This window comes from Phaethon aethereus (assembly GCF_964289735.1).
Source record: "Phaethon aethereus genome assembly, chromosome: 1".
Lineage (NCBI taxonomy): Eukaryota > Metazoa > Chordata > Aves > Phaethontiformes > Phaethontidae > Phaethon > Phaethon aethereus.
Genome location: NC_138575.1, coordinates 84632886 through 84644569, shown reverse-complemented (window position 1 = coordinate 84644569; position 11684 = coordinate 84632886). Strand labels below are relative to the sequence as shown.

Sequence of the window (11684 nt, the reverse complement as noted above, 5' to 3'; positions counted from 1 at the left end):
TGTGCTGATTTGAGCATGCTGATCCATGCATTAATACCTTCTCTTTTACTGGTCAGTAAATAATTGAGAGCCCGACTACTCCTAGAAAAAAACAAAGGTATTCCAAGTATGTGTCAGCTGAGTAACTCTGCTAAAATTGGCCGGCTATTTTGGCTTGTTTGCAGACGCTTCCCTTGAACTGCTGTTTGTAATGTGCATCTGGTCTGGCACATTACGTGACACACTTTCTGCCCCTTGTTGTTTAACTGAGATGTTATAAACAGGGCAATAATCCAGATCCAGCAGCGACGGGGCGGTCACGAAAAGTAGCTGGTTTTTTGGTCGTGTGCCTGTCTCACAGCCACTTAAAGAATAGGTCAGGCTCATTACCCCAATCTAGACACGCGGAGGCAGAGGCAGTCAAGCCTCACACGGGGACGCCAAGCCCTGGAGTCCCGCGGAGCCCCGCTCCCACGCGCGGAGCAGCGCCCCACGCCGCTGCGACACTCGGGAGAGAGGGAGGAGCAACGCGGCTATCCCCGCAGTCCCGGGTGGATTATCTGCCTGCTCATGCTGTATTTATAACCCCCGCGCGATGCTGGGGCTTTGCGGCGTTGCTCAAGCGTATGTTTATTTTGCTGCTTTATTTAAAAAAAAAAAAATTACTTATTTTGTTACTTATTGCCGCGCAATAAACCAAAGTACAAACAAAAATACGCCACCCTCCGCCGCGCCACGCCGCGCGGCCCCACGTCACGCGTGGGCTGAAAGGTGCTACAGCCCTTCTTACCCCCCTCCCCGATGCGCGAAGGGTCAGCGCCCTCCTCCCCCCTCCCCCACCCCCCCCCCTCCGCCGGCACGGGAGGGCGGACTCGAGCCCCGCCCGCTGCCAGCGTAAGCCCCCGCCCTGGCGGCACCGTGACGTCACAGCGCCCAATTTGCAGTCAGCGGCGGGTGCGCTCCCGCGAGCCGCGCTGCGTTTGCGGGGGTGTGCGGGGGCTCGCTGAGGTACCCGGCCGTAGGGGAGGGAGCCGCAGCAGCCCTCGGGAGGGAGGGAGCCAGCCCGGCAGCATGAAGTTCCAGTACAAGGAAGACCACCCGTTCGAGTACCGGAAAAAAGAAGGGGAGAAAATCAGGAAGAAGTATCCCGACAGAGTCCCTGTGAGTGGGGGGTTAGGGCCCGGCTTGCCTGGCGGGGCTCCGCGCTCTGCCGCCTTTGTTTTTCCTTGCCGGCTGTCGTCTGCCTCTTTATTTTTTTAAGGAAAAAGAAATGAAATTACTCAAGATGATTGTGACCTTGGTGACCTGATTCTAATTCCAGGCTGGTTTTCGCGCGAAGCTATGGCTATTTATTGTGTACGGAGGTCTGCATCCGTGGGTGGGTGCGGGGTGTAATACACCCTTTTTTTCTGGGATCCGCAGTAACTCGGCAGCTGGTCATCTTTTTCTGGCAGCGTGCGTGCGTGGGGTTGGGGGGTGGGGAAGGAGCTTACCATTAGCTCTGCAAAAATGGAGGAGAACAATGAGCGAGTTAACCGGGTGCTCTTCATAGAAAACAAGATCTGTAGCCGTGTCACCTGAATACTTTCCCTCTATTTTTATTTTACTCTTTTTTTGGCCTGTCTTTTCGATGTAGTCTTGCTCTCTTCTTTTCCTTTGCATGAGAGAAAAATTATACTTCTCGGTCTTCCTGCCTTCCCGTTTAATCATCCTGTGGAAAAAACGTCGCTTGGAAAACAAGGTCATCTAGCTAAACTTTGCTTCCTCATCCTTAGGTCCCTTTGGAGTGCCTGTAGAAAACTTCTAGCTTTATAATTACTAATAATAATTCGGGAAATGACAAATCAAATTAATTGTGGTGTTTTTTTAGTTCCAATTTAAGAAACGTTTTGCAAATGTTCTTTCTTTCTATCCCCACTGGAGAGGTCCGTCCTAGATTTACTGCCCAGGGGTACTGCATGCAAGATAACTTGGACTCCCCCATAAACCTAAGGGCAGGGGGGCACAGTTACACCACGTGTTCTCCCTGCAGGCTAACACCATTTTTTATCTTGGGGGTGGCCCTCAGCTGGACGTACAAAAGTTTTTGGAAGTTCATATTTGGGTGCGTTTGTCCTACCCGTTTTTGGGACCCCTGGCATAGCACAGCAGGTTGAGCACACAGGGGGTCAGTGGTAAAGCATGTGTGGTTCTGTGTTTTAAGATGAGGACCGCCGAGAGCTCCGCAGGTCAGGAGTGAGACAAGCTGTAAACTGAGGATTAGCACAGCAGATTGTACAGCAGATCATGATAGATGTGTCTAGAAGAGCCGTGTGGGGAGCCAGGGACCAGATCTGGTCTGGCAAGAGGTAAAAGAGGTCAAGGTAGAGGTGCATCAGGAGATCTTTATGGAGAAAGACAGGACCAAAATAACAAGGTGTGCTGTAGTTAAGGATAAATGAGAATGATGCATGGCAAGGCCCAGAAGTGAATGGTCAGGGGTAGCCTGTTGTCAGAGCTGCATATGGAGCAAATGAATGCAGCAGACAGCTGTTCTTTACATCACTTCTGTCTCTGCCCTTCCCGACAGCAGGATCCTTGAAGATGACGTCCATTTGGCTGCCTACTCTGCAGTGCCCTGGTACATCTCAGCGTTTTGCTGAGATTATACTGTTGGCACAGTCCCACATTGCCACAGTCTCCACCTAGCAACAACAGACATATAGATAATTTGTGTCTGCCCTTTGGTTTTTCTCTGTAGGTTTGTTTGTGTATGCGAAGGGTTTAGTGCTTCAGAAGAGGTACCTGGGTTACCGGGCAAACTGACTATAGCCGATAGGTTAGCAGAGCACCTCCATTCCTTCCCTGCCTCTTTGCAGTCAGGTCTCTCTTAAGCTCAGTGATGATCTGATTTAAATCCTTCCTCGGGGTTTAGAAACCCCAATGCTTGCACCTCTTCCTCATAGGCATGACTTCTTTTTCTTTATTATCTAACGACCAAACTACAAGCTGCCCATTTGAGTCAGGGTGGTCACATCAGTGCTGCTAGCTAATAGTTCTGCTTGTCAGTAGTTTTTTTAATTGGAGGCAAGAACTAAAGGTTTTGCAGTTTATTGTGTTAGATGTTGACTTGTTGGATGTGTGGGTAAAAAAATGTGCGAAGTGCTGTTGCTGTTCAGCCTGCACCCGTTCAGTGAGGTTGTGGAACTGTCCTTCCTTCACAGCATGTACCAACTGCATCTTGTATGGAAATGCATGTCCTACCACAAACTGTCTTAAAGAGCTTGAATGCCTTATAGTAATTGAAGTGCTTGAAGTTCTTGAAATAGCGGAGATGACCACGTTTCTATTTTAAAAACAAACTTAGAATTTTCAGGACTGTGTTGGCAGCATCCAAATGGAACACAATGAAAAGATGTCCAAACTAGTATATCTGCTGTGTGACATGCTTTGCAGACAGTCACTTAGTCTAGAAGGAGTCAAGTTGAGTTAGCATGGCACTTTGTCCAGGCTAAATACACCAAGCTCATCATCGTAACTTTTTTTCTCTGGCATAGTGTCTCACTGATGTGACAATACCGTTCTGCTTCCGAAGAAGTCTACAGCAGTTCAGCCTTTTCTGTTACACAACAGTTGCTGATTTGGGTTGCCAAAGAGCTATGGGAGCATGGAGCCCTTAGAAATTAGTCCCACAGTGTCTCAGATGGAGTATTTACAAGTATAGGGTCTAATGGAATTAAAGTTGAGGAGGTTCAGAAGATCCAGCTTCTTGTTTAGATGGTCAAAATGGTGCCTGCAGAACAGCAAACCACATAGATTGAATCATGTAATATATCTCTTACCTGTTCAAAAATACATGTTAAAAAAACAAAAAACAAAAAAAAAACCAAAACAGAACGAAAAACCTGCATGCATGGTTTTTTCTGCACAAACCCAATAGTTCCATGGAAGCGTACCTCTAACCTTTGGAAAGATTTCCAAGGCTTTTCATGGAAGGAGCTCAGGACACTTTGGAATACTTCCTGCTTCTGTGGTAAACATTTTGCCTAGCTCTGGTAACAAAAAATTTCCTGTAGCAGAAGATCTCTCTGTCTGTTTGACCTTAAGGCTGCTGCACTTCATATTTTTCTGTTGTAATGACATTAGAATATGATGAGGATTAGTATTTTGTGTCAGAAGTCTCTGTGGGTCCAGTTGTCCAGGTGGTAGCCTGTTTTTTAACTATTAGATATTTATATGAATAAGGAACTGTCTGTAACTATATGAAGTAGGGAAAATAACCTTAAAGGACATTAATTTCAGAGTAGAAGACAACTACTGAAGAATTGAGGATTAAAAAAAAGAATACCTCCCCCAGTGAGTTGTAGTTTCTCTTTAATTCTTTGCTTCATTCTAGAGCACTTGGTATTGGTGAATGTAGAAATTGGGATGTGGTACTACTGGGACTAGTGCTTATTTTGTGCCAGGCAGTTTGGAACTGTAACCTGGAAACAGTTCAACTTACTTGTGATACTTCTTATGTTCATGCATTAGCCTCCTGGCAGCTTCCTCATACAAAATTAACCTGCATTGGGACCATCAAGGTGACCTGATTTCCCCCCCCCTGCTATTATGGTTTCTTTTTATGTCTGTTCCAGTCTCCATTTTTCACTCACTGTGCTTACTGCTGCAGTCTTGGGCTCCCAGCACAGCTATTGCCAGTGATTTTGAGTTGTCTTCTCACCTATCTGTTCTTTATTGTTATGTATTTCTTATAGATTAAATACATTTCTAAAGGCCTGTAGCACCATCTCACTCAAAGAGTAATATCTTTTTCCACTGATGCTTTTTGGTCCATTTTGTTTTATGATACTCATCAGTTGTTTCTTGCTTTCTCTCACTTTCTCTCTCCAGGTAATTGTGGAAAAAGCACCAAAAGCCAGAGTACCCGACCTAGACAAAAGGAAGTACCTTGTGCCTTCTGACCTCACAGGTAACAGTGTCTACCTCCTTTCTTCCTGATTTTCAGTGAGAAGGTCTCAGAAGTACTTTTTACTCTATGATCAGCACCAAGAAGATATCCATGCAGGCTCAACATCTTATCATTACCCCAGTTTACCTGGCTGTTCTTGTTATATTTATGTACCTTACAGCCCGGATTACAACACGCAGAATTCTCTAAGATCATCTGAGATCTGAAACGTGACATTCTCTGAGGCCTCCCGCTGACTTAGCTAACATGCATGTGTCACTGCTGACTTCCAGCCATGATGAAAATGACTGAATTGTGTATCATAGGCAGTAGCATAATCATCAGTCAATGATGACCTAGCTGCAGAGTTGCCAGAGGCTGTATCCTTGTTGCAGGAAGAGACAAGTGCCTGAAATAGTCCCATTGTTTTCCACCCCTGTGGTTCGAGTCATGGCTACAAAGTTCCTTTTCTGAATGGTCATGGCCATTTTGTGTATGATTATGTTTGTTTTCATTTGAGAACCTGAATGAGTTAAAGAAGCAGCACTTTTTTTTTCTTGCATTATATAATGGATTGCAGAATACTTTCTTGTGCAACATTGCTCAAGCAAATAGTAAGGGATTTGTTTTCAGGAATTTGTTTTCAGGAATGGTATGACCATTTACACTGAGGCTAAACTCTCTAAGGTGTCTTTAATCTATAGAATTTTAAATCCCCACAGTAAGAGCATTACATACCATAGTAGGTGGAGTGTGGATTTAGAGGGCACATAGCCTGACACATGTACCTGAGAAACTGCCAGCTCCAAGTAGATTGGCTAGTACTGTGGTTACAGTCATGAAGTTACTACTTTTTTTCCCCCCATTGTTCATTTTTCACTACTTTTTACATACAGCATATGACTTGAACCACCAAAAGAACACAACCATGGTTAGGGTAAAAAGAAAAAAGTTTCTTTCTGCATCTAAGGTGTTCTTCTCTGTTCCTCTTCAGTTGGCCAATTCTACTTCTTAATCCGAAAGCGGATCCACCTGAGGCCAGAGGATGCCCTGTTCTTCTTTGTCAATAATACCATCCCTCCCACCAGTGCTACCATGGGCCAGCTGTATGAGGTAAGCCTGGCCCATCTCTTTCTCCTTTTGTTGGAGTGTCTAGGAGAATGGATATCCTCACTGAAGGGTAACTGAAGTTGACAAACTCAACTGGCAGTGGATGCAGCTTGGTCACAGATGCCTGAACACGGACTCCCTTGGCCTGGGCTGTCTGTTTAGGGAAGTTCCATCCTGCAGTTATAAAGAGGAGCCTGGAGAGCCTCATCATTTTAATTGACTGTGTGCTAGTTGAAACGGTTGTCCTATCAGGTGGTGAACAGTTGCCCCAGCAGTGATATGTTTGTCCTACTGCTCTAACAAAGTATTGAAATAAACCACTTTATTATTTATATTTCAGAAGAAAGATTGTTTCTGGGGCAGGGGGCGGAACATACACACTAGCTTTCCTGTTTACACAAAAGAGGTTTCCTTTTAGCCAGTAAAAGAACACAGTATCATTGGGCAACCAACTCTCTATAAATACATTGTCAAGGAACAATTATTCTTTGTTCAGAATTACTTTTTCATAGCTTGTGCTGTATATGTGAAGACCTTGTAGGACCCTGTGAACATTGCAGGCCTGCATTTCTACCGAGCAGTGTTACTTGATTGACCTTAAAGGCATATTCTGTGCCCTTCAGAGGATTGTTCTTCAATTATACAGCCATTATATCATGGCTGGTTTGCAGCCTGGATTGATTTCTCCTGCTGTGTTAGTGTGTTTTAATAGGAGAGCTCCAGTATGGTCCTGTGAGCCTTATTTGACCTATCACTTTTTGACAATAACTAGACAATGTGTATGTGGACTGATGAAGATAATACAAGTTTAACACACACGGGGAGTTTTCCAAATCTGGACATGTAGGAGGAAGGTATGTCTAGCTGTCCAGAGCTGAGATCAGGACTCTGTTCCTGGTGCTCTGCGGACTTTTTGTGTCAGTGTAATCACTTAACATCTCAGCTTTACTGCCCATATGTAAAATAGGACTAGAAATATAGCCACTTGTCAAAGTGTCCTGAAAAACAAGAAATATAACAACTTTTATCAAATACTGAAGTATCTAGAGGTGATTTTTGACTTGTTAAAGCCTTCCAAGTCTTTCTTCTCAATTTTAAAGGCCATACCAGCACTGAGATTCTGCTGCGCAGCTTGTGACAGTCCGAGCTGTTTCTGTTGCATGTTTGCAGCACACTGTGTTTGTGGCTTTTCAAGTAAATTCACTGTGTCCAGAAATGTGGCATGCGTGAATTTAGAGACAGAGCTGGGGCCAGAGAGAGGGAGTTGCTATATACACACTCTTTGGTATGAGGAAGTGGAAAACTTCGATGTAGAGGGGGAGAGATGGTGAAAGAGAGGTTATGCCCTCTGGTTGTTACAATGATCTCTTGATTGAGCTTTTTCACATGGAGTGAGTTACAGAGTTTTGCTTTTTTACTTTTTCCCTTTCTCCCCTTGCAGGATAACCACGAGGAGGACTATTTTCTCTATGTGGCCTACAGCGATGAGAGCGTCTATGGCAAGTGAGCACCAGCCCCCCAGGCATGCAGGCGAGATGGACTGATGGAATCGATTTTGGGGGGGGGGGGTGTTGGAGAGGAGGAAGAAAGATGCCTGAGAAGAGGGGAAGAGAACTGGAAGTGAACCACATGCACAATGCCATCACCTTCCATGCATTAATTATAACCATTATTTTTTAAATTGAGGGGAGGGAGGGTAAGGGGACAGTGTATGAAAGGGTGAACTGAAAGGCTAAATGAGGGGTTCTGTGCTGAGGGATGGGGAGACTTCACTGTTCATAGTTCTTCTCTTGCCACAGCTGGAAGTAGTTAGCCAGTACTGGAGGCTGCTAGACAAGCCAGTGTGGTAGCTCCAGGAGAATGACTGGGCAGGATGGCCATTTGTGTGTAACCCTTTCATTGGATGAAGAAGGCATGCCATGTACTGTACACTGACCTTGTCACGCCTTGCCCATGGCAATACATGGCGACACAATACTTCACTCTGCCCACGCAAGGCTGTCCTGCGCTGACAGTCCTCACTCCAGCTGCTACCTGTGAAGTGTTCTAAGAGTATTGCGTTTCCGGTCACTTCCGTCAGTATTAGAAGGGCTAACTCTGAGGGCTGGGATCTCCTCAGTTGTGAGACGTAAGATTGGGGACAAGAAAAAAGGAACTTTTTTTTTTTCCTTTGTTGCTTTAATTGCAAGTGCTGGACAGAAAAATTTGAGACAACCCTTTTGTTCTTTTCAGTGAAGCCATCTGATAAACTCATTAGCATAGGGATAGAAAAGACCTCAAGAGAATGACTAGCCTACACTCCAACTCTGAGACAGGACTGAGTATACCAAACATGTCCACCATGGCTGCTCATCTAATTTATTCTTAGTGAACTTCACTGAGGTGGATCTTGGAGGCTGCTGAGATAGTCGGTTCCAGTTCTTAACTAGCCTGCAAGTGAGAGAGCTTTTCTTGCTACCTAACTTTAGTATCCCTTGCTGTGCATTAAGGCAACTAACTACTAATGGTCGTCTTATTGGTGAATACAGAAAATTATCTATCAGTGTTGTCCTTGTACCAGTCTTCTGCAGATTTGAACGTGGCAGAAGTCCTGTGGGTTCAGCCTTCCCTTCCATGTCTCATCCCTGTACAGCTCTTGCACCACATGCACAAGCGGAAGAAATCAGTCTCTCCCACATGTCTTTTGCTGGCTTTTTGTGATTGGACAACAGTGCCACTCTTTGCCACAAGAGAGGTGCTTTTAGATTTGAAGGGGAAGGGGAATAGATTCTCTGTAGGGTTTTTTTTAAGTTATTTTATTTTAAGCCAGTGTTGTTCTTAGAAACGTGCCAGATAGATGCTGTCCCGTGCAGGCCTTATGCTGTCATGCCAAAGCAGTTTCTTCCCAGTGGCACAAACAGAGATTTTTCCCATAACTGCTGTAACTGATGAAGGGATGGGGTTTGGGGAGTGAGCTGACTTTCAGGAAAATTCTGCGGTTTTATCTAAAAATCAGAGAACTGGACCTGAATTACTGTAAACATTCCTACATTTGAGAGAGGGACCAAGAGGGAGGAAAAGACAAGAAGGATGAAGAAGACAGGCAGATCCCAAAATAAGTTGAAGGTGTTTGCTCTATTTACATGAAGTTAGATCCCAGTTGTCTGCATTCCTCAGGAATGAGAAATTGAGATGAGCGCTCCTCTGATTGTGGGAGACAGGAAATCAGGTTTCTCGACTGTTGTTCTACAGAAGTACATGAGGCAGAAGAGCAGTCAGGGAATGTGAAGTGGGAGTCACTGGCAGAACTGTGTGAAGGTCAAGGATGCAGTGTAGTGGGGCAGGAGGGTCACTGCCCGTGTGGTATGGGAAGTAGACATGAATGGGAGGGAAGAGAAGGTATGCAAAGGATCTAGACAGAGGAGTCCTAATGGGCAGACAGAAAATGGAGGAACAAAGGATGAAATGAGTGGGTTAGTATTGCCCAGTTTTTCATTCAGAACTTCAGGTTTGCTGTTCCATCATGTGCTCATCTGGAATAAATGTGTTTGGATGAGTTGTACCTACTGACAACTTAGATAACTTCAGCTTCTGCCTGCAGTGCTCAGTCCTCTCTTTTTGGCCCACTCTCCTCCAATTATGAGGCTCTTTTCACATCCTTTGGGTGCAAATCTGCATCAATCTCTTGTTTTAGGAAGCTCTGAATGTTCTGAAGCAGAGAACAGACCCAGGAGGTTTTCTAGGCTAAAAGACAAGATGCAGGCAGATGGTGTGCACCTCTGCCGCTGTCCTACTTGTTCATGCGCGTGCTGCCAAGTACATGGTTGCGTGTTGTCTCAAATGAGCCCATGCTTAGGCACGCTCAGGGGAGAAAAATTTGGCATCTGGGGTGCTTGGTTTTGTGTTCAGATCTCCCCTCCCGCTGCTGGGTTTATAAGTGACATGTGTGGGACTAATCTCAGCCGTTTGTTACATGTAGAGTTTACAGTTTTAGTTATTTTATGGTTCTTTTAACTGGATTGTGGCGTTTACTTCTGTTTTTGCGCTAGTCCGGTATTGTATGAGGTAATGATGGTAATTCTTTTTTGTGTTGGTTAGCTGCAGGCTCTTGTAAAATAAAGTTCATACTACTTGAGCTAAATCAACCAATCAATAAAGATGCATTTGAAAATCACAGGCTTGGTCCAAAATGGGTGACTAGCATTTCTTCCCAATGTGGGCTTGTAAATAAAGGGACAGTTTTGCCAAAACTTCTTGCTGCTAGTTTTTCCCAAAACCCCAGATTTACTCTGTCCTGTCTACCAGGACAAGTCACTTTTCTCCTTTTTTTTTTAGTTATGTTGTCACACACACACCTGGCTGTGTCTTGCCATGCCACCAACATAAACTTTAATTAGACCTGGATGACACGAGAAGGTCTTAAGAAGTGTAATGGATGCACTGAGGCGTTCTCTGCCATTTTAAGGCCCTGAGCAGTCCTAGTCAGATGATGGGGCCTCAAGGGCACTGCCAGTCCTGACCACCCCAGCCAGGCCCCCAGAGCCACCCCTCACTCTGCCCATGGCCCAGGACCTCATCCCGGTCCCACCAGGGCTCACCGCCCCCGTCCCAGCAACGCTGCAGCAGGGCTGATCTCCAGCTCCCCGCTGCCCTGCCCAGCCATGAGCCACGCCAAGCCAGGCTCACAGGGCCCAGCCTCATCCCATCCCGGTCCCCACAGCCCTGCCATCGCCGGGCCTGATCCTGACCCTGGCCTGTAGATTCCCATCTTGACCTGCCTCATCACTATGATGAGCCTTATGGTTGGGGCTTCTGCCTGGGCCTGGCCACCATCCCCGGGCCTGCCCCGCTCCCCCAGTTGGGTGCAGTAGGATGGGCCCTGTGGTGCCCTGCTGGCCATGTCCCTCAGGGAGCCACTAGCCCTCACTGTCTTGTGCCAGCTCAGGCTTGAGTGGGACTCCCAGCCATGGGCGGAGGGTGTGGGGGAGGCCCTGGGGAGGCCCCTCCATGCCTCAGGGCCCTTTAAAGATAAGAAAAGCAGAGATAAGGAAATGGGGCACTCCTTGAAAAGTAAGCCTGCAGTAGCTGCATATGTAGGGTGCTTTTCCTTGCAGATATTTGTGTGCTGAGAGGGAAGGAGTCCTGCTGGGAGCTGGCGAGACCAGCGAGTGCCATTTGCTCAGCGCCATAACTGCGTCAGGCACCGGCAGCACATGAGAAGGAACGGGACGCGTGCTGTCATCTGGGGAAGCGGTGAGAGATGCGCCGCTTCTTCCTCCTCCCTCCTCCTCGTCACCTGCGGTTTGTGCGGGTGCCGCTGGCCGGAGCGGCAGAAACGGGCCGTGCCAATGCTGCGCGGAGGAGCGGCTGTCGGCGCTCGCCCTGCCACGCACTGAGTGAGAAGAGTGCTGAGGTCGAGTCAATGACACTGAAACTCACTGGAATAAAACCAGCTAGGCCTAATGGATCTTCTCCTCCCGGCTGCATACAGGGTGGACTTTTGCTGCTAGTACTGAAGGAGAGGCCATAATTCATCCTGCACCGTGTAGACTCGGAGCCTGCCCATAGCAGCAGCTTCTGTGCTCATATCCACCATCGTGGCTAAAACAAGCTCCCCCTGTATGGCAAAAGGGTGCTGTGACTCCAGACAGGTGGGCGGAGATCAGCTAAGAGCTTACACTATCAG

General features: G+C 46.6%; 1 protein-coding gene across 1 annotated transcript; it reads left to right on the top strand.

Moving 5' to 3' along the window:
* Nucleotides 1-305: 305 nt before the first annotated feature.
* On the top strand, nt 306-7526 carry LOC309404770 (gamma-aminobutyric acid receptor-associated protein-like 1; the record flags this gene model as incomplete). Its single annotated transcript, XM_081999348.1, has 4 exons — nt 306-1140; nt 4852-4930; nt 5904-6022; nt 7461-7526. The coding sequence occupies exons 1-4, from the start codon at nt 781-783 to the stop codon at nt 7524-7526; spliced, it is 624 nt and encodes a 207-aa protein (XP_081855474.1). The 5' UTR covers nt 306-780.
* Nucleotides 7527-11684: the final 4158 nt, after the last annotated feature.